The sequence below is a fragment of the Wolffia australiana genome, chromosome 6, assembly GCF_029677425.1.
Source record: "Wolffia australiana isolate 7733 chromosome 6, ASM2967742v1".
Taxonomy (NCBI): Eukaryota; Viridiplantae; Streptophyta; class Magnoliopsida; order Alismatales; family Araceae; genus Wolffia; species Wolffia australiana.
The window spans coordinates 8,298,734-8,320,566 of NC_135840.1; the positions used below are offsets into that span (position 1 = coordinate 8,298,734).

Sequence of the window (21,833 nt, forward strand, 5' to 3'; positions counted from 1 at the left end):
TTTACTATGTTAATAAACATAGTCGAAGCATAATATTATTTATTTTAGTATGTTATTATTTATAATATTTATTTGGCTATGTTAATCTGTCACGGTCGTCATCTGTGATGGACCTGTCGTCACGTCATGCGTCCGGGGTATCCCATCACCGTCACGTCACTTCCACGTACAGCCCGTCACGCGTCACCGTCACCGTCACGCCCCATGCATTCCGTCACCGTCACCATCATGTCATCCTTCATGTGTCCATCATGGTGACGTGTGATGTGACGGATGACGTTTGCCGATCCCTATCCTGATGTGACGATCCCCACTAGGTGAAGAAGCAGGCCTCTTAGAGAAAAAAGAGAGATATCTTCAAATAATTTCTAGCAAGACTCAATCATTATCATCAAAGCTAAAACAAAAATCCTTCCCAAAAGGGCTTCCAAAGGAATGCATTCCAGAATTACCACAAGGGAAAGAAAATCCCCTCACCCAAAAAATGGATTCCCGGAATGCATTCCCCTCCCTCTCTTTCCTCTTCCTCCTCTTCTCCTCTCTGCTATAAAAGCCCTAAACCTGTTCAAAACCTTCCTCTCCATCACGCGCAGAACGAGCGAGTCGTACACCTTCCTCTCCTCCGATCTCCGGCAATTGCTAAGCTTCTCCACCTCTTCTTCCATGGATCCACCTCCATACATCCTCTCTCTCGCGTCCGCCATCCTCATCATCCACTCGCAGACCTCGTACGTCATCAAGATCGCCGGATCCATGCCCGATCCATCGCCGATGTTCTTCGATTTCTCGATCGCGTCGTCCGGCAGATTGATTATGTAGAGCAGGAGGAGCAGCTCGATCTGCGGTTCTCCCGCTGGGGAGATTTCGAAGTACTCGGATTCCTGGCTCTCGCAGCCCCCCAACCCTAGCTGTCTCCATAGCCTCAGCCTCGATCTGACGCGCCGGTCCGAGATTGAGCTCGGGCAGCATTGCAGGACGAGGTTCAGATCCATGTTGACGATGTCGAAGGGATTGTCCAATTCCGTGAATCCGTACCGCAGCAGCAGCGCCGCGTTTCCCGTCGATCCGTACGTGTTGAACACCTGCGATCGTCAATTCGTGAGAAGGATTGAAATTTTGATGCTTCTGATCCGATTCTTTGTTTAATTTTCACCGTCATTGTGTTCATTGTCGTGAAAATGATTGGATTTTGAAGGTTCTAATCCCATTTCTTTGTTTAATCTTCGTTCCACCGTAGGTCCGTCATTTTGTTCAATAATTATTATGGGATGCCGATTTCTCTATCGATTATTTGATTCATGTTGGAGTAATTCTGACCTCGTCTCCTGCTTTGACGCTTCTCACGATGATCATTTCCATTATCCCGTCATCTTCATGGTCGTCATCCTCGTCATCATGATCATGTTCATGATCACGATCATCATCATCATCATCATCATCATCATCATCGGAAGAGCTGGAGTATGGATCAGTGAAGTGAACGTTCTCGAGGCCGGTCTTGTGGTTGAATCTGCAAAATTCCAGCATGGAAAAAGTCAACACCCGAAGATCATCACCAGATCTCAGTTGAAGTTCATCAGATTATCTTACAGATCTGCAAGAGGCACCATGCCATAGCCATGGAAGTGGTCGATTGCAAAGGATCGCGACGCGACAAGGGTCTTCGCGGCGAAGTACTGATCGACGCCGAAGAATCTCCGATCCAAACCCCACTCTGGGTCTTCGATCAGCGGTTCAATGTACTCTTTCCAGTCCTCGTGGACGAGTCTCTGGTCTTCCTTCACAATCTGCCTAGAAAGAGGGATGTTAAGAAACATGAGATGCCAATATGAGATCAAGAAGACGACGTAGAGAAGAAGAGGAAGGGCCATCTCACGATCTTCAATCAAATGCCATTCAGGCTGAAACATTACGGAACAGAAGGTAGAAACAGAGATTAGAGGATGGACAGGGTGTATAGGCCTGAACTAATGCATTAGTAAGAAAAGCCTCAATGAACTAATGCATTAGTCAGGTATTTATAGGCCTCAACGTGACCGTTGAGTTCTTGACGGTTGTCCATCCTCTGTTGAAAATAGCAGCAGTAGACCGTTGTACCCCTATTTTGAAATGGCAGTGCGTTGGAAGCAACGGTCAATCTTTGAATGAGGTCGTCCAGTCTTTGAATGAGGTCGACGGTTGTTTGGAATCTTCACTTCTGTCTCTTGAAACTGGTGTATCGTTATCTCCTTAAAAGGGAGATTCAGGCAAGAAAGTAGAGTTTGTCATCGTCATCGTCATCCTCCTGCTGATAGACGACACAGGTGATTTCACCAGCGTCGTCCGCCTTCCTACAGATGATGCTGATGATTTAGTCTCTATATTTGATTACAGATTAGAGACCTGACTCTGTTAGTCATTGTATAGAAATTCGACCCTGTGGGGGAATTTCAAACTGCCCCAAAACCCTTGCATGGCGAGTGGGGCAGTGTTGTGGGCCGGAAATCTGAACTGCCCATGGGGGTGTCCTCTGTGGGAGCGCCCGGGTGGGACATACAGAACTGGACGGTTATTAATGTGTATTTGAGAGATTATCCTCTGACTGAGGAGTGCTTAAGGCACTGTTCAAAGGCACGACTTTAGGAGCAGGATATAAAGGTTCTAAGGGGCGAGTTTACGAGCAGGAGAAGAAACAAAGTCAATTCACAATATGCGAATGAAGAAATAACTTTGACCAGTCACCCACATCAGTCATTTAATCACACTTTTTTTTATAAACTACCCATCGGCTCTGCCTCAGGCAGCAGGCAAGGTCAGTACTCCTTGGAGTTTGCAAAGGGCAGTTAGCTATTAGACATGGTTGTTCTGTTCTGTTTGTTTTAAGCGAACAAAAAATTCGCACAAAAGAACCGCACCGGGCCTTGTTCTTTGCTCTGTTCCTTTTTTTTCAAAAACGAACAAAACTAGAACAAATTCACACAAAGCGAACAAAAGAACCGCACACGGTCTGTGCAATGTTCGGTTCGAATTTGTTTTTGTTCTGTTCGGAGAACCAAACAGATCGAACAATTTGCACAAAAAGAACAGAACGACAATGTCTATTAGCTACTGCCCAATGCCCACAATTGGACCATTCCTACTATGAACAATGCCATCAACTATCTTGTCCAATGGCAAGATGACGATGACCATTCTATTTCATTAACCATCAGTCCATCAACCAAATTAGGATAGGTCCAAATGAGGTTGACATTGAAGATGGTTAATGGTTTGCAGTCAATGTCATCGTCAACTGGCTATACTCGTCAGTCAACTGCTGGATCAGTCTATGAGCACAACCCTGGGGCGGGTCGGTCATACCCGGCACCGTGTTTTTGCCAATGGACAAGGAGATGTGTCTCCACCTTGTGGAGTTCGGTGCCTGCGAGAAGAGAGTCGATCTCGTGGCAGGACCAGACGAGAGGGGAGGACTCCATGGCGGGCAAGATCTGGAGGTAGCCGTGCCAGGGGGAGGCGGCGGCGATGGAGCGCTCGAACATGACGGCGACGGAGAGGCCGAGGTGGCCGGCGAGGGCGGCCTCGGCGATCATGCGGCGGGCGGCGGTGGTCTTGATGGTGAGGCAGGCGCGCTTGGGGATGGTGGCGACGGTCTCGCCTTCGGCGAGGTCGCGCAGGGCGAAGACGGAGATGCCCTCGCCGTGGGCGCCCGGCGAGTCGGCGAGGTCGAGGGCGTCGCTGTAGGTGATCCCCTTGGCCGCCATCCACCGTTTGAATCCCCTCATTCGTCTGCGAAATTGGACAGCCTCAGCAAACACCAAATTTTGACAGAGAGAGAAAGAAAGCAAGACAGAGAGCGCCTGGGAGTTTGAAGGGTGTGTAAGAACTCGAGAGAGTTGAAGAGAGAGAGAGCAGGAGAGAGAGCTGGAGCCTGGAGGGAGAGAAAGAGCAGGAGAGAGAGAGAGAAATGGCAAGACAGAGTTGGAGAGAGAGAGAGCATGAGAAAGTTGAAGAAAGAAAGAGCATGAGAGAGAGTTGAAGAGTGAGAGAGTGAGCTGGAGAGAGAGCAAGTGCATGAGAGTAAGTTGAAGAGTGAGAGAGAGTGAGCAGGAGAGAGAGAGTTGAAGAGAGTGATAGAGAGTTGGAGAGAGAGAGAGACAGAGCTGGAGAGGGAAAAAGTGCATGAGCAGAGAGAGTTTAGAAGGGAGAGAGAGAAAGAGGATGAGAGAGAGAGTCGAAGGGAGTGAGAGAGAGAGCTGGAGAGAGAAATGAGAGAGAGCGCGCATGAGAGAGAGTCCTGGAAAGCATGAGAGAGAGAGAGAGCACGAGAGAGAGCGAGAGCACGAGAGAGAGAGCACGATAGAGAGAGAGGGAGAGAACAGGAGAGAGAGAGAGAACAGAAGAGAAAGAGAGAGAGAGAACAGGAGAGAGAGAGGGAGGGAGGGAGAGAACAGGGGAGAGAGAGAGAACAGGAGAGAGAGAGAGAGGGAGGGAGGGAGAGAACAGGAGAGAGAGAGAGAGAGGGAGAGAGAGAACAGGAGAGAAAGAGAGAGAGGGAGGGAGAGAGAGAGAAAAAGAGAGAAAGAGAGAGAGAGAGAGAGAGAGAGGGAGGGAGAGAGAGAGAGAGGAGGGGAGAGAGAGAGAGCAGGAGAGAGAGAGAGAGGGAGGGAGGGAGAGAACAGGAGAGAGAGAGGGGGAGAGAGAGAGAGAGAGAGAGAGAGAGAGAGAGAGAGAGAGGGAGAGAGAGAGAGAGGGAGGGGAAAGAGAGAGAGAGAGAGAGAGAGAGAGAGAGAGAGAGAGAGAGAGAGAGAGAGAGAGAGAGAGAGAGAGAGAGAGAGAGAGAGAGAGAGAGAGAGAGAGAGAGAGAGAGAGAGAGAGAGAGAGAGAGAGAGAGAGACAGAGAGAAAGAGAGAGAGAGAGAGAGAGAGAGAGAGAGAGAGAGAGAGAGAGAGAGAGAGAGAGAGAGAGGGAGAGAGAGAGAGAGAGAGAGAGAGAGAGAGAGAGAGAGAGGGAGAGGGAGAGGGAGAGGGAGAGGGAGAGGGAGAGGGAGAGGGAGAGAGAGAGGGGAAGGGAGAGGGAGCGAGAGAGGGAGAGGGAGAGGGAGAGGGAGCGGGAGAGAGAGAGGGAAAGGGAGAGGAGAGGAGAGGAGAGGAGAGGGAGAGGAGAGGAGAGGGAGAGGAGAGGAGAGGGAGAGGAGGGAGGAGGGAGGGGGAGGGAGGAGGGAGGGAGGGAGGAGGGAGGAGGGGAGGGAGGAGGGAGGAGGGAGGGAGAGAGAGAGAACCTGCTCGTCATTTCGTCGCCGCCGTCGACGGATGATGGCAGCCGCCGGGATGTCTCCTCGACGGCGGCAGCGCCGCTCAGTCTCAACTCTCAACTGGCAAAAAAACCCGAACTTCAATAGCTCAAACTTAGGGTATGTATATAAGGCGAAAAAGCCGAGATTCACTCATTTTAATAATAATTAGTAATAATAATTTCAAAACTTCAAATTCGGAAATTAGACTTTACTCAATACCCCGCAACATGAACGATTACCCGCCAGGAACGAGGAGGGAGGGTTTTCGAATTTGCGCTCGTCCATGGAGGAATCGGAGGAAGGGGGGGAAGAACCGAGGCGCCGCAGAGATCCGCCGAAGATCAGACGGCTTGACGAGGCTGTGGTGAACAGGATTGCCGCGGGGGAGGTGGTGCAGCGGCCGGTGTCGGCGGTGAAGGAGCTCGTGGAGAACAGCCTCGACGCCGGATCCACCTCCATTTCCGTTGTCATCAAGGACGGCGGTCTCAAGCTCATTCAAGTCTCCGACAACGGTCATGGCATCAGAGTGAGTTTGAATCTGCTAAAGTTTTCACCTCCGGCGTATTTAGAAAGCTTTAATTTGATTTTTTTCAACGAAAAATGTGAGATGTGATAAAATGGTGCCGGCTCTTTGTTTTACCATGCATCTTGCTGCAAAGAAAGTCATACAAGTCTCCCGAGACGGTCATGGCATCAGAGCGAGTTTAAATCTGCCAAAGTTTCATCCTCCGGCGTGTATCGAAAGATTTTTTAACCAAAAATCTGAGAAGTGGTAAAATAGAATGATGCCGGCTTTTTGTTTTTACCATGTATATTGCTGCAAAGAAAGTCATACAAGTCTCCCGCTTCGGTCACGGCATCTGAGCGAGTTAAAATCTGCCAAAGTTTCCTCCTTCGGCGTATAATGAAAGCTGTAATTTGTTTTTTTTTATTATCTAAACTCTGAGCTTTGACTCCGGCGTATAACGAAAGCTTTAATTTGATTTTTTTACCTACAATCCCAGCTTTATTTCCTGCGTATATCGAAAGCTTTAATTTGACTTTTTACCTACAATCCTAGCTTTATCTCCGGCGTGTATCGAAAGCTTTCATTTGAATTTTTTTACCCTAAAACCCGACCTTTTTACCTCAGGGGTATATCGAAAGCTTTAATTTGAGTCTTTACTTAAAATCCGAGCTGTGAAAAAGTGATATCGGCTCTTTGTTTTACCATGCATCTTGCGTAAACAATCTCATACAAATCCCTGAAAATGGTCGCGGAATTCAAGTAGAAAAAGTTGGATTTTATTGTTTTACAAAAAATAGTGATTCTTAGATTTTTTGCTCTTAGTTTTACGTTACATCTTTTAGCAAGTTATACGGTTAAACTTACGGCCAAAATTAGGTTTTTAATTAAAAAATCCGAACCATGATCAGATAATTTTGGTTCTTTGTTTTATCATACGTTTTGCTACAATATGTTCCTATTGTTCTTGCAACGATTCTTCTATTATGCTACATAAAATCCGAGCCATCATAAAATACATTCGGCTCTTAGTTTTACCATGCATCTTGCGTCTTGATGCATGTTAAAAACTAAGAATCAACATTTGATCTTTTACACCTAAAACTATTTTGGCTCTTAGTTTTACCATAAATCTTGCCATGAGAAGATTCCATCATTCTACTACCGTTCCTGCAGTTGCATTCATGTCAATAGTGATCTGTTTTGACATTGGCCCCATTGTTTATGGGAAAGGGGCCCTCTTTTTTTGAAGAGAAGAATAGTAGTTCTCATAACTCTGAGTTGCCTAACAGGCTCTTCAACTTTGCTAGAATCCGTTCTACTTATTTTCATCTCAAACATCTTCCGTTTAATGTTACTACGCTTTCTCTCTTTTTCTTCTGCTTGTTTTTTGTTCTCATGACGAATCTGATGTTGTAGTATGAGGATTTACCAATTCTTTGTGAGCGGCACACCACTTCAAAACTGTCAGCTTTTGAAGATCTACAGACAATAAGTTCCATGGGCTTCAGAGGAGAGGCCTTGGCGAGTATGTCTTATGTCGGTCATGTCAGTGTTACGACTATTACTGAAGGACAGCTACATGGTTACAGGTATATGCTTTTGTGGTTCTCTTTATCGTCGACTATTCAGTTCTGTCAGTTTTATATAATTCTAAGCATCCTCGGTTGTTTCAGAGTCTCTTATAGAGACGGAACTATGGAACACGATCCCAAGCCATGTGCTGCGGTTAAAGGAACCCAAATTCTGGTCGGATATTTTTATTTTTCTTCTTCCCTGATATTTTACTTCGTCTGTTTAGGTAACATTACAGAGGGTTTAAAATATCCTTTCTTCTAGGTGGAGAACCTGTTTTACAACTTGATTGCACGCAAGAAGACTCTGCAGAACTCAAATGATGATTACACGAAGATAGTTGATTTGATCAGTCGATTTGCTATCCATCACATTTCAGCGAGCTTTTCTTGCAGAAAGGTTCTTACAAGTTTTAAATATTATCATCTGTTTAACCATTACGTAACCTTGACTTTAACATCGGTTATCTCGTTTTCCGTCAGCATGGTGCAAACAGAGCAGATGTTCACACTGTTGCGTCTTCTTCAACATTGGAAGCGATAAGATCTGTTTATGGGGCTTCTATCGCTCGTAATTTGATGGAGATATCTGCTCACGATGATGATGATGCTCGTTCTATTTTCAAGATGGATGGTTATGTTTCGGATGCTAATTACTCAGCTAAGAAGACTACTATGGTGCTCTTTATAAATGGTGCGGAGACTTTGATTTAACTTCGGAAATATTTTTCTTTTTGGAATTAAAAAGGGAAGTCCACCCGAACTTGGTGGTCAACCCAAAAATTACTATTGATTTATGTGATCGTTACATTAGTACACTTCGGAAATATGTTTAGTCAAAATTCGGGGCCGGACTTTTTTCCACTGTATGCGAAGTTTCTGTAACTTGTTTTTTGTTTTATTCTTGCATCGTGGAGTCTAAGATAGACCATTCTGTATTGAACGGTATCAGAGTGCTGTCTGTAATTGAAGTATCTTGGAGTGACATCGGTCGTTCATGTCGGCAGGCAGCAATCAGTTACTTGTTTTGGCGAAAACTCTTTTGTTAGCTTTCTAGTTTTACAGTTTGGAAGTACTTATCACTCACAAGGTCGAATGATTCAATACCATGCTTTGTGCTCTGTTTGAGTGATTTCATTTCCTTCATATGGATAATTGTGCTTGCTCTTGAAAGGTACGTCAAAGATGCAGATTTTCTACATTTTTTCCGAACACTTTCTTAGATCAGAAAACGAAAATCGTAGTTGTTGGATTTTAACTTTCTCCAAATCGTTTGGATTGTATCTCTGAGCCAGATTTGGAAGAATTCCTTTAATAATTTGTCTGATCCTGGCGTTTTATCAGTAATGATGTTATCGTGGAGTGACTTTTAAGGTTATGACTCAAGAGGTTATTTATACCCTTCCGATTTTGGCCGAACTTAAATTTTCATTTATTCAGGCTAATTTCTCCTTATGATTTACTTCTCTTTTGTTTTGGTACCTACTTGTTCTATATCATGTAAGCAATTTGTAGATGCTTTCAAAAATGGTGACAGCTTTGGTCTACCAGTTTGTTGCTTTTGATGCAGTACGGCCTTTGATAGCATAGTAGTTCTGGTGTGGTTTCTTTCTCCTCAGATAGGTTGGTGGAGTGCACATCCCTCAAGAGAGCAATTGAAGTCGTGTACTCTGCAACGTTGCCAAAAGCATCGAAGCCTTTCATTTATATGTCTATCAAGCTCCCTCCTGAGCATGTGGACGTAAACATTCATCCCACAAAAAGAGAGGTAGGGTAAAAAACTTTGGAACTTCCTGGCAAATGCAGGTGGAAAGTTATTAAAGAGTGAAATTACGGCCTCCAAGTTTTGGCGTGCAAAGAAACATATTGGTGCTAAAACATTTTTAGTGAAATTTACTCCCTGATTATGAATTATTATGTTTTGACTTCGTTTTAATAATTATATCATGTGAAATGCTTTTCTATTTTATTATGTTGTGTAGGTTAGCCTTTTGAACCAGGAAGCTATAATCGAGACGATTCAGAATGCAGTAGAGAGCAAGTTGCTAAGCTCCAATACCGTCAGAACATTTAATACTCAGGTTTAAGAATGGTTTGAATTTGGGGAAAATTACAGTGATATTTAGATATTTCGTTTCTTAGTTTTACATTCGCTCTAGATATAATTTTCAAAAAAAAAATAAACATTCGCTCTAGATATGAGTCTAGGCACCGCATTTCGCAGCTAGTGTCACTTGAGTCCATTGACTTGGTACACATTTGTGTGCTTTTACATTCTAACACTTCATGTATTGAACGGTCAGAGTTCAAACGTTTATTTGTGTGCTATTGATTTGTTTTGACCTCTTTGCCGTCACTCTTATTCTTGATCTTGCTTTTTTTTAAAGTTAAAATAGGGAAGATCAAGAAAAATATTCTTGATCTTGCTATTCAGTATAATTTGTTTTTCTTTTTGTAAACAAGAAAAGAACAATTCTTGATAGCAAATGAAGGAGATTACAGGGTTTTATAGGAAGCCCTAATGGGCTGACTAGAGAGGGCCCTTAATGGGCTAACAAGAGAGAGAAAATAAAGACATGTAATACTCAGATCAACACTCCCCCTCAAGCTGGAGCGTGGATGTTATCCACACCCAGCTTGGAACAGAGCTCCTCAAACCTAGGGGCATGAAGCCCTTTGGTGAAGATATCTGCAAGCTGTTCAGCGGACGGAACATAAGGCGTGCAAAAATCTCCCGATTCAAGCTTCTCTTTGATGAAATGGCGATCGATCTCGATGTGCTTTGTACGGTCATGCTGAACGGGGTCATGGGCAATGCTAATCGCCGATTTGTTGTCGCAGAACAGCTGGACAGGAGAGGGAACTGGACACCGTAGCTCACGAAGAAGCTGGGTAATCCAAAGTGCTTCACACAGACCATGCGCAAGGGCACGGAACTCCGCTTCAGCACTCGATCGAGAGACCACTTTCTGCTTCTTGTTCCTCCAAGTAATCAGATTGCCGCCCAAGAAGGTGCAATACCCAGATGTGGACCGACGATCAACCACAGAGCCGGCATAATCTGCATCAGTGTAGACTTCAAGACGCAGGCCGGTATGGCGACGAAACAATAATCCACGGCCAATGGTGCCCTTCAGGAAACGGAGGAGACGATGAGCAGCATGAAAATGGCTCATGCGAGGAGTCTGCATAAAACTGACTCAGAACACCCACTGAATATGCAATGTCCGGGCGAGTGTGGGTGAGATAAAGCAGTTTTCCCACAAGTCTTCTATATGGGCTAGGCTCAGCAAGCTCCTCATCCGCATTGGCACCAAGTCGATGGTTCGCATCAATCGGTGTCGAAGCAGGCTTGGCGTCCTCCTTTCCAAGCTCACAGAGAAGGTCCACCGTATACTTTCTCTGACAAATAAAGATCCCGCTGGAAGAATAGGCCACCTCTATGCCAAGAAAGTACCTCAACGGGCCAAGATGGCGAATAGCAAATTCCGACGAGAGATACATAGCCAGCTCAGTAATGGTCGTCGTATCATCACCCGTAATAATGATGTCATCCACGTACACAAGAAGAATAGCGACTCCCCCTGACGTGGAATGGCGGTAGAAAAGAGTGTGATCACCATTACACTGACGGTATCCACGACGCTGCATGGCCGTCGTGAAACGACCAAACCAGGCACGAGGAGATTGCTTCAAGCCATATAATGCTTTCTTCAGGTGACAGACAACAGACTGCGGAGACGATGGCACTAAGGAAGTGTAGCCAGGAGGTAATGCCATGTAGATCTCCTCAGTCAACTCTCCATGCAGAAAAGCATTCTTCACATCATATTGTTGCAAAATCCAGCCCCTATCCGCAGCAAGGGCCAATAAGATCCGCACAGTATTCAGCTTGGCGGCGGAGCAAAGGTCTCCTGATAATCAATGCCATGTTTCTGAGTGAACCCTTGTGCCACAACCCGGGCTTTGTGGCGCTCAATAGAACCGTCAGAATTATGCTTCACAGCATACACCCAACGGCTACCCACGAGATGCTTCCCGGCCGGTAGAGGAACCAGATCCCACGTTTCATTGTGAGCAAGAGCCTGAAGTTCTTCCGCCATGGCCTGACGCCAATGCGGAAATGAAAGGGCAATGTCCACCGTCTTGGGAAGGGAAGTGGCATCAAGGGAGGTGAGAAGGGCATGATAAGAGGGTGAGAGGCTATGAGAGGAGATAGATTCCGCCAACGGATAGAGGGGAGAGGAACGGGAAGAGGCAGCACGGCGAATGAGGAGGCGGCAGGCGCGGTGGAGGTTCAGGGAGACGGGGCAGCAGGAGACGAAGAAGGAAGCCGAGGCTCGCGACGAGCAAGGGTAATACCGTAGCGTTTTTCAGGCGGGCAGCGACGGATAGGGAGCGGAGGAATCGAAGAAGGTGCAGCAGAAGGGTCGAGCGTAGGAGCAGATACTGGAGGAGGCTCCACAGGAGGGACTGAGACGGCGGCCGGAGGCGGGTCGGGAGGCACAATTGCTGGAGGAGCAACAGGCGGAGACACGTCGGGCGGGGCCGGTGAAGAGGGACGAGGGACGAGGATGAGGAATTCGAGTGGATCGGAGGGAGATGGGGACGATGAGGGTTCAGGAGAAGAGGAGGAATAGTAGGGAAGCAATTCATCAAACGTGGCATCTTTGGTGACGACGAACCGACAAGAGGGTGGATGATAGCATAAATAGCCTTTTTGGGCGGAAGAATAACCAACAAACACACACTTGATAGCACGGGGATCCAGTTTATCACGACCAAGTTGGTGGTTGGGCGCATAGCATACACATCCAAATACACGAGAAGTAAGATGAGTTCGGAGAGAGAGAGTTGGAAAGGAATGCTGAAGACGGTCAATGGGAGTGGAGTAGTCAAGCACTCGAGATGGAAGACGATTAAGAAGATGGACGGCGGTGGAGACGGCTTCCCCCCAAAAATACTTGGGCACATGCATATGGAAGAGAAGGCTCCGAGTCATTTCAAAGATGTGACGGAATTTTCTTTCGGCAACGCCATTTTGATGTGGTGTATAGGGACAAGAAGTTTCATGGATAATGCCTTTGTCTTGGAAGAAGGTGCTTAACGTGGTGTTAACGTAGTCTTTAGCATTGTCGGAGCGGAAGCGACGAATGGATATAGAGAATTGAGTTTGGATAAGGGAGTAAAATTGAGGAATGACACGAGATATCTCCGATTTGTTCTTCAAGAAATATGCCCACGTGAATCGAGTAGCGTCGTCAATAAAGATGCATAACCACCGAGAACCGGAAGTACTATGAATAGGGGAAGGCCCCCACACATCGGTGTGAATAAGGGAGAATGGGGTCGAAGAATGAGAAGACGAGATAGGATACGTGGTACGATGATGTTTGACAATTCGACAAGCAGTACAAACAAAACGGTCCACAGAATGGCCTTGAAAGAGTTTAGGAAAGAGACGATAAAGAGTAGCAAAAGAAGGATGGCCGAGACGTCGATGAAGAAGCCACAAACGCTCGTGGGAAGCCGAAAGGGAAACTGCCGCAGCAGCAAAAGCAAGAAAACTCGAACAAGGAGGAACAAGATAGAGCCCCTCATGCTCCTCAGCAATGGAAATCTTCCTCCCCGACACCTTATCACGATAAAAACATGAATTAGGAGAGAAGGTAAGGTCTTGTTTCAAGTCGCGAACAAGGCTAGATAGGGAGAGAAGATGATGAGTAAGGCGAGGAACATGAAGAACTTTAGATAGATGCATAGAAGAGGAAAGGGCCACACGACCAATACCCGCCACGGTGAGAAGATCGCCGGAGGCTGTTTTAACTTTGGAGGAGCCAGAAACGGGTGCATAAGTTTGAAAGGCTCGAGGATTTGGGGTCATGTGGGCGGTGGCACCGGAATCAAGAAGCCAAGTGGAAGAGGAAAAAGAATGGCCAGGAAGGGATGTAGGTGTGGGAAGACTGGTGGACATACCTGCATGGGCCAAGGAGCATGAGCCCACGACTGGAGGATCAAGCAAGCGGCGTAGACGCTCCATCTCTTCCGGAGTGAAGCTAGCGGGCGAGGCACTAGTCGGGAGAAGACCGTACAGCATAGGCACTTGACCTGGGGGGGGGCATGGACGAGGCGGCTGCAGCAAGGTTGCTCGGTTGTGCGCGTTTCCGTTGAAGCTTGTAGCACGTCTCCTTAGAGTGACCTCGCTTCTTGCAGTAATTGCAAAACAGCGAAGGATCACCCTTTGGAGAATCCTCCGTCCGAGCCGTCGGACCACGTGGCAAAGAGCCGGGTGGTGGAGTCGACGATGGGCGTGCAGACGAAGAGGAATGAGCTACAAGTGCGGCCGAGTTCTGGGCCTGCTGGCGGGATTCTTCAACCCGCACAGTGTGGAGCGCCTCCTCGAAGGTAGGACCAGTCTCCCGATGAATAAGCTGAGCCCGTACAACTTCATATTCCGGGTTCAGTCCCATAAGAATCTGGAAAACCCGAAGTTGAAGAGTATATTGGCGGTCCACCGAATGGGGGTCGGGCGGCATGTAGTAGTCAATTTCATTCCACAACGAAATGAGCTCCGTACTGTACTCCATGATAGACCGGTCCCCTTGACGCAGGTTAGCGGCCCGATGTACCAATTCGTACAGAGTCGCAATGTTGTGCTTCTTGGAGTGGCTCTCAAGTGCTGCTTCCCAGACCGCCCGAGCCGACTCTAGAGACATGAATTCACCTTTAACACTAGGTGAAATACTGTCCAAGAGCCAACGATGAACTACCCCCTCAACGTCCAGCCAGTCATAATACTTGGGATCGGTCCGGGAAGGTCCGTCTTCTAGAAGATGGCGCATGAGACGCCCTTTTAAAGTTATCTGGACGTACTGGCGCCATTGCAGGAGATTGAATCCAGTAAACATACCATCCGGAGGCATCCGAGGCAAAGAGGATGGTCCAGAGGAGGACGACCAATTCCCGGGCTCGAGAGGCACCGCAGATGCATGTGGCGTAGATACCGGCGTCGAGTCTGGCGTGACAGTAGAGGTCTGGGCTTCAACCGGGTTCGTCATGATGAAAGCAGAGTAGACCACAGTCAGAAGGCGCCGGAACGACGAGAAGCCGGGACTGCAGGCGCCGAGACGTCGGGCGCCGGGACGGTGGGAGCCGGGACGGCGGGTGCCGGGACGTCGGGCGCCGGGACGTCGGGCGCCGGGACGGCGGGCGCTGGGACGGCGGGCGCCGGGACAACGGTCGCTGGACGGGGCAGCGCCGACGCCGGTCGCCGGGCGCGCGAGCCGGGTGGCGCGAGCCGGGGCGGCGCGAGCCGGGAGGGCGCGAGCCGAGGCGGCGCAGGCCGGGACGACGGGCGCCGGAGCGGAAGACGCTGGGACGGCGAACGTCAGAACGGCGAGCTCCTGGGAGGCCCGGAGAGACCGCCGAAGATCGGAGCGCAAGGTCGAGCCCAGGAAACCCAGATTAGGGTTAGGGTTAGGGTTAGGGCTCTGATACCATGTAAACAAGAAAAGAACAATTCTTGATAGCAAATGAAAGAGATTACAGGGTTTTATAGGAAGCCCTAATGGGCTGACTAGAGAGGGCCCTTAATGGGCTAACAAGAGAGAGAAAATAAAGACATGTAATACTCAGATCAACACTTTTAATGCTTTTATACCTTGCAACATCAGCATTGATGAGGGCAGCTCATCGTCCATTTGCAGAAATGCTTGTACGAACCCTCTACGGGATGTGTTCTTTTTCCCTTTGTTTTGCCACTATTCTGTGTCTATGATATCGTTTCACTTTAGTTAGTAATCTAGAGATTAGTTACTTCATGCAAATTTTTCCTCTTAATTCTTCTCTGTTTTATAGGCTGCGAGCTCATCAACAAATTTTACCAGCGTACACAAGGAAGTACAGTCAAAATCATTCTCTGGTATTTTTTTGCTGACTAAGTCACCATGATAAATTTAGAGACTCAATTTCTATGAATATGAAGTCCATCTTTTGATGTAGGGACAAACGCTCCCAAAAATCCTTCTCAGAAAATAGTGAGAACAGATCCACGGGATCCTACTGGAAGGTTGCATGCATATTTTCAGGACAAGGATCCATCCCAAAAGGAAAAGACGCTTAACTTGTGTTCTTTAAGGTACCCTTAGATATGTCCGTGATGATTACGGGAAAAATGACTTCTCGTTATCTGTGATTTTCTTGTCTTCATAAAAGTCATTCTTATCATACGTTCTTCCTCACTCTTTCCCCGAGATGTTTACATTACAGTGCTCAGGGTGATGCCAAGGACGTCATGTCGTATTCATTGCTGTAATTTTTGCTTGTTCCCTGATGGTTCTTTTTTTCTGTTAGAATCTGTTGGTTTGGATTTTAAATCGTTGCGAACATAGATCCAGTGTTCAACTGATACAAGTCTACTGCCAACATACACGAGAACTAAACATCCTAGGTCAACATGAAAGGTGTGCAGTCAACCGAATAAAGGTAGCCTAAAAATAAAGGGGTAGGAGGACCAGAAGAGGCATCGAAATATTCCTGAATTTAGTTGCTGCCACAACTGGCTGGGGAGTGGGAGAGCCCTATTCAGAGGGAGGATTACCAATCCGGTAACCCTAGTTCCATTCTCGTTCACCGCTGTATTTTTCTCCACTCTAGCACCGAACGCAGCGTTATTGGAAGCATTGGAAGTTCGTGTTTCTACTCTACGCTTCAGTTTATTCTACCTGAAGTGGAGTAGGTATATCATTAACTGAAATAGCTCTGGGTACATCCCCGAGAAAATCGACAAACGATTTTCTGTCGGCCAATTATTCAAAAATACGGTGCATAAATAGAAGCAATTGATTGCCATGTAAGGCTTGGGATTTTGTTAAAGGAATATGTAAAGCACGGGATTCTTTGCACATAGAATCCTTAATAATTCTATTCCTGAAATGCTTCGCTTGGAATATGTCCAATATTCTTCCATGACTGTACTTTCATGTTTATTTGATTTCAATATTTTATCCAGAAATTACTTGTTATACACCTTTTCTGCTCTTAGTATTTTGGACCAAATTACAGGAGTATGATCCGACTCAGGAGAAACCTTAAGGAAACTGCAGACCTAAGTAGCATCCAGGAGCTTCTTAGTGACATTGACTCAGATGTTCATTCTGGTAGTCCAAGATACACGAAAACTTTAAGTTGCAATGGCCATTGACAACTCACTTTATCGTATATATTTTTACTCTGATACTATTTTCTTTTTGTGATCCTAGATCTATTGGAAATTGTAAGGGATTGTACTTACGTCGGAATGGCAGATGATGTTTTTGCATTGTGCCAACACGAAACCAAGCTTTATCTTCTAAATGTTGTGAACGTGAGGTGCTGAAAATTTATTTTCTTTTCTGCGGGCTACTGTTTCTTTTTCTTGTTTATTTCGTGGGCTATGCACCATTCTCAAAACTATGATTTTCTTTCCCCGTTTTCCATTGTTTAGTTTTTGGCCAGATATATTTCCTTTATTCCTTCTTGTAGGTCTCTATTAGAATAGGATTCCAATCCAAATATTATGCCATCTGACTTTATACTATATCATCGACATGTTTTTTGCGTCAAATATAAGAGAATATATCTCATGGAGACTTCCATAAAGATTCATCGGAAAGATTCATCGTCATGTAATTCAGAAAGTAGTGAAAATTCATCGGATCGGTCATTGTAGATTATTTTTTGGGCTTTTGATTTTTGGATTCGATTGAGTCCCGGAAGTCGAGTATTTGCAAAATAAGACAAAGTCATAGAGTTCTGATACGATCTGCGGTATCAATGAACACTTCTCGAATTTGAACTCAAGAAATCTCCAAGAATTCACCAATGTACGTTCAGAGTTGAACAGAGAAAGGATGAGATTAGAAGAAATAGAGAAGGTAGCTCGTCGGGTGGCTCCTCCCTCCGCGACGGTGCTTCCTCCCTCCGGATCAGGAGGCCTGCTCCTGCTGCTCCAGCCTTTCTGGCGGTCGAAACCGTCAGCCTCGAGATTCAAGAATATGCCGATCCTTCCCCCTTCCTTTCTCCTCTTATTTATAGCGCCTGACCCTCCTTTGGTCAGGTTGTGCGGTCAACGGACCGTTGACCCGCTCGCTTCTGGTTTTTCTTCTATACTTTTTGGAAAAGAACATATCAAGTTCCTATCTCCCGACATGTGAAATAATGAGTGCCTCATAAATCTGTCATCACCAGTATCAGTTCATATAGTTTCACTGTCTCTTGAAGAAGTTAACAATTGGGAACCGGTTGAAAAATCGGAATATAGTGATGATTTGATGTTAAAATACATTTCAATGAATAAGATTCAATCAACACAATGGATCACTGTGTTTAAAAACTCATCGTTTTTGAGTTGGCGTGAGCTTAACTGGCATTTGACGAAGTTTATTTGATTGCATTATCAAGGTCTTGCCAATAAGTAATGCTTTTACGTTGCTGTTTCCTCACAACATTTGAGGTCAACTTGCATTTACTGCCAGTGAATAAGTTGGATAATTGTGCATTATTTTTCATTTTACCAGCAAGGAACTCATGTACCAGCAAGTGATTCGAAGATTTTCCTATTTCGATGTCATACAGCTCAGCAATCCAGCTCCACTGCTGGATTTGCTGCTGTTGGCGCTAAAAGAGATGGATGTTGATGCCGCAGAGAATGAGAATCAAGACTTCAGAGAACTTGTTGCAGAGGTAAATAGTTGCCTTCACATTCAATATCATTTCATGAACGTTTTGAATAACTTAATGAAACATATTCCTTCAGTGTTATGCCACGCATTATCATCTATAGCTGTCTACAAGGGTTCCACTTACTTGTAGCAAACATCAACCAGTCAACTTGATATAGCTTATTCTGTTTCCTCGCTTACCCTAAGCATACCCCAGTGTGATTAATTTGTAAGGAGTAGGCATATTTGGAACATACAGAACTGTAGTTTCTACTCTGTGGCTATACCAATCCCCATCAGGGGTATCTCTGTCATTTACTTTTGGAATAGTGCTCTTTAAATCCATATCGCATTCCCCCAAGAAGGGCAGTCAAGAACTTGTCTGGACCTGTTGCCATTTGGTTTCTCTCTCTCTCTCTCTCTCTATATCCATAGTGTTGTAATATCATTTCCGAGGAAGACCTATCTGAGGTCTCTATCATATTCCTTCCCTCTTTGAAGGAGATCAGGCATGGTAAAGACAAGGCTACTTTCTCAGCTTTTGGTATGTTCATAGGCTTATCATCCGTTGCTTACAGTAAGGTGATATAATCCAGATGCTAGAATATGAAAGAAGCATGAACATTAAAGAGGGCCCAATAACTAGGAAAAGTAAGACACAAGTCCAGGTGGCCCAGATGGTGCTGACCTGGCAAAGTAGCTACAGCTTCTTGACCAGTAGTGCAGATAGGGAATAAAGGAATGCTATATAAGAGGAGGGACCTCTGTGGGACACATCCTCATCATTCAGACTTCTTGGAAGGTGCAGAGGTCTGTGGAGAGCAGGAGGCTGACTTTGGCAAAGGGGTTTTGATATGAACCTTGATGTAGGTTTGTTTTGGGAAAAGGAGATAGGGAAGAGTAGATGTTCCCAGTGTCGGAGGGTAGAACAGGAATGATCGAAGGGGTTGAAGGGAGAAGGCATGGATCAACCAGGCACGAGCTGCCGGAAGATGCGTTGAGGGGTTGATGATCGCTGGGACGGGGATTGTTGAAGAGTAGAAGAGAACCAATTGGCAAGGGTAGGGATCGGATTGGAGGGAAGCCGGCTAAAGATCTGGTGAGATGATCATGGGGGTTGGGGATCGTTGGATAGTCTGGGAACGAGTCCAAGACAGAGAGGATTGAGAGTGAGCCAAGAGGCCAATCTTACATTAATTCTTGACTGTCTTCTAAAGGGAGGGCTACTCTTGTTTATAGAGAAATGAAGCAGTATGACCTAAAATATCAAAAAACTTAAGTGGCCCTAGTGGGCTAAATGTCGAAGATACCCTTGGGGTTAGGATTGCATCAGGAATCGACCTGAGTGCCTTTGGCTATGAGAGAATTCGGTGGACACGGAGGAGCGTACTACTGTAAAGGTTGAGTACTGTGGAAACTCTGTCGGCAGTATATGTTACGGGATGTGAATACCGTTCTTCATCTTGTTCTTACTATTTTCATTATGTTTACTCATTTATTCGTTTTTCTGGTGTGTGATGTTAAATAACTGAGAACGTTTTGATTTGAAGCTTAGCTTTACTCTTGGGTGGTGATCTTCTTCATCCTATGTTGGCTGTTTCAGATGAATATCGACTTGCTCAAGCAAAAGCGTGAGATGCTGCAGGAGTATTTCTGTATTCACATTGACGAGCAAGGAAACTTGTTGAAGCTTCCTGTCATTCTTGATCAGTACAACCCTGACATGGATCGCGTTCCTGAATTCTTGCTTAGCCTGGGAAACGATGTACGCTGTTCATCCTTCATTTTTCAACAACTTCCTCTTAATGTCAATGTTTTCCATTTTTGGATTCAAAATAGACAAGTCTTTTCTAATAATGAACTTCTAATGAAGAATCTCTTAATTGTTCCAGGGGATTTAGAAATAGATTATTTAACCTGGAGTAATATCTACATGGAATAATAAATTTATAGAACTATAAAAATAGAAAAACTCGTTGTTAGTTTTCCCTTTTCTGTACGTGTTGCGTGGTACTCAATCCTGTCAGATGGATCAGAAAATTTTCCTTAATAGAAACGAAAGCTTGCTCCTCTAACCGTGCTCGCAGTTTTTGTTATCTGTCGACGTTCTTTTTCATGGGCTGTATTTTTGATATTATTAGGTTGAGTGGGATGAAGAGAAGGCATGTTTCAGAACTATTGCTGCCGCTCTTGGCAACTTCTATGCCATGCATCCGCCTTTCCTCCCAAATCCATCAAAAAATGCGTTTCATTTCTATAAGAAAAACAAGCATGATGATCTGGGTAGCAGTCAAGATGAAAAAAACTCTGGAACAGGTAAACACTTCGATGGATGATGTTTTTAAATGCATCTTAAATTCCCTTAATGTACATCTTTAATGTTCATAGATTATGGTGCCAACTGAAAAAGATGAATCAGTTTGTTTCACAGTTTCTTTATTCCTTCCTGTTGTCATCTTATGGCTGCCCGTCCTGCAATTAGGGTCGCCAAACGATGACAAATTCGTCATCATTTGTGTTTGATACGAGACTAATGTGAAGGGGATGGCGAGATGATGATGGGATGACGAAGATTCATTATCGGATGATTTGGGTGTTTGATAAGGCCGATGGCAATTTATCATCGCGATCATTATTTTTCACGATGGGGAGATAATGATGGAATGATGTCTAATACATCCTCAGATGATTCAGGCATTTGATAATGACAAAGATGATTCACCATCATCATTGTCGAATCGTCATGGCAAGCCCCAGCCTGCAATAAACTTTCCTATATTTCTTTGCTTCTGTTTTTTCGCCAGAGAAATCAATGGATTAGAATGACTATGATTGTTTGTGTGGCTTCCGGGTATAATTCTTGTTGCTCAACAGACGACAAGTGCGAGGACGAGGACGTGGATCATGAATTATTTTCAGAAGCATGTACAACATGGGCTCGCCGAGAATGGGCTATTCAGCATGTGCTGTTTCCTTCTATGAGGCTTTTTCTCAAACCACCAAAGTCGATGGCCACTGATGGGACCTTCGTTCAGGTTTCTCATCTCCCTTTCTATATAATCTACTCATTTATCTCTCAGAATTTAGTGAACAGTATTTTTGGCATCCATCTATGACGTTTTTTAAGAAATTTGTTTTTTTCTTGATTTGATTGGGATTTTGTAACTCTGAAAGTTTGAGCAGTTTGAAAGTTGTAAAATATCACAAACATTTTGCTTTGTTGATGTACTATTCGGTTGTGTTAGATGGTGATTTGTTGCTCTGTTTATGGCAGGTTGCTTCATTGGATAAGCTCTACAAGATCTTTGAAAGATGTTAGCTCTTTCTTTTTTTTGAAAGATGATTAAAGCAATTTCTTCTTGTAAATTTGTTGTGCCTGATGGAGTCAGTTAAGGCAACTATATGCGAACTCCAGGGATTTCATGACTGAGTGGCGTACAAACAATGTGAGTTTTACTCCACCAAACTTGGATATGGTTATTCTAATAAATTTTCGGCGTCCTGGGTTCGTCTCCCATTATTTAGTTATTTTCCATCTTTGAAAAAAATAAATAAATAATGAGAGATGTACACGGGATGTCCAATGATGTTTGGGGGGGGGGGTTATATATATTTATTAGAAACAGGGTAGACTTAATCCTATGCCTGTCTCTCTCTCTCTCTCTCTCTCTCTTTATCTTCTCTGTCTCTCTCCCCTCCAGTTTGTTTATATCTTATTGTGTATCATTCTCTCTCTCTCTCTCTCTCTCCCCCAGTTTGTACCTAACTTTCTTTCTCTCTCT

General features: G+C 45.2%; 2 protein-coding genes across 4 annotated transcripts; one reads left to right on the forward strand and one right to left on the reverse strand.

Moving 5' to 3' along the window:
- Window positions 1-356: 356 nt before the first annotated feature.
- LOC144704848 (SET domain-containing protein) lies at window positions 357-5,368 on the reverse strand. 2 transcript variants are annotated; one of them, XM_078577405.1, is made up of 5 exons: window positions 5,258-5,368; window positions 3,384-3,765; window positions 1,591-1,787; window positions 1,318-1,510; window positions 357-1,082 (listed from the first exon to the last, which is right to left on the reverse strand). In XM_078577405.1, exons 1-5 carry the CDS (start codon window positions 5,266-5,268, stop codon window positions 474-476), a joined length of 1,392 nt encoding a protein of 463 aa, XP_078433531.1. In that variant the 5' UTR covers window positions 5,269-5,368; the 3' UTR covers window positions 357-473. The 2 variants fall into 2 exon arrangements, with proteins under 2 accessions (XP_078433531.1, XP_078433530.1); XM_078577404.1 differs by having other exon boundaries at window positions 1,591-1,791; window positions 3,340-3,765.
- On the forward strand, window positions 5,264-21,462 carry MLH1 (MUTL-homolog 1). 2 transcript variants are annotated; one of them, XM_078577402.1, is made up of 17 exons: window positions 5,264-5,389; window positions 5,519-5,798; window positions 7,197-7,369; window positions 7,454-7,526; window positions 7,617-7,751; window positions 7,835-8,045; window positions 8,971-9,119; window positions 9,334-9,432; window positions 15,209-15,272; window positions 15,353-15,488; window positions 16,415-16,509; window positions 16,612-16,720; window positions 17,908-18,073; window positions 19,655-19,816; window positions 20,193-20,367; window positions 20,926-21,086; window positions 21,326-21,462. In XM_078577402.1, exons 1-17 carry the CDS (start codon window positions 5,289-5,291, stop codon window positions 21,368-21,370), a joined length of 2,334 nt encoding a protein of 777 aa, XP_078433528.1. In that variant the 5' UTR covers window positions 5,264-5,288; the 3' UTR covers window positions 21,371-21,462. The 2 variants fall into 2 exon arrangements, with proteins under 2 accessions (XP_078433528.1, XP_078433529.1); XM_078577403.1 differs by lacking the exons at window positions 16,415-16,509; window positions 16,612-16,720.
- The last annotated feature ends 371 nt before the right edge of the window (window positions 21,463-21,833 follow it).

Bases quoted from the DNA above. Each gene is read 5' to 3' on its own strand.
- LOC144704848 (XM_078577404.1), bottom strand. The intron at 1,792-3,339 runs GTATGACCGACC...CCCTCTTTCTAG, and splicing joins TGGCAAAAACACGGTGCCGG to GCAGATTGTGAAGGAAGACC. The intron at 1,511-1,590 runs GTAAGATAATCT...GGAATTTTGCAG, and splicing joins ATGGTGCCTCTTGCAGATCT to ATTCAACCACAAGACCGGCC.
- MLH1 (XM_078577402.1), top strand. From the start codon at position 5,289: ATGATGGCAGCCGCCGGGATGTCTCCTCGACGGCGGCAGCGCCGCTCA. The intron at 9,120-9,333 runs GTAGGGTAAAAA...TATGTTGTGTAG, and splicing joins TTCATCCCACAAAAAGAGAG to GTTAGCCTTTTGAACCAGGA. The intron at 18,074-19,654 runs GTAAATAGTTGC...TGGCTGTTTCAG, and splicing joins TCAGAGAACTTGTTGCAGAG to ATGAATATCGACTTGCTCAA.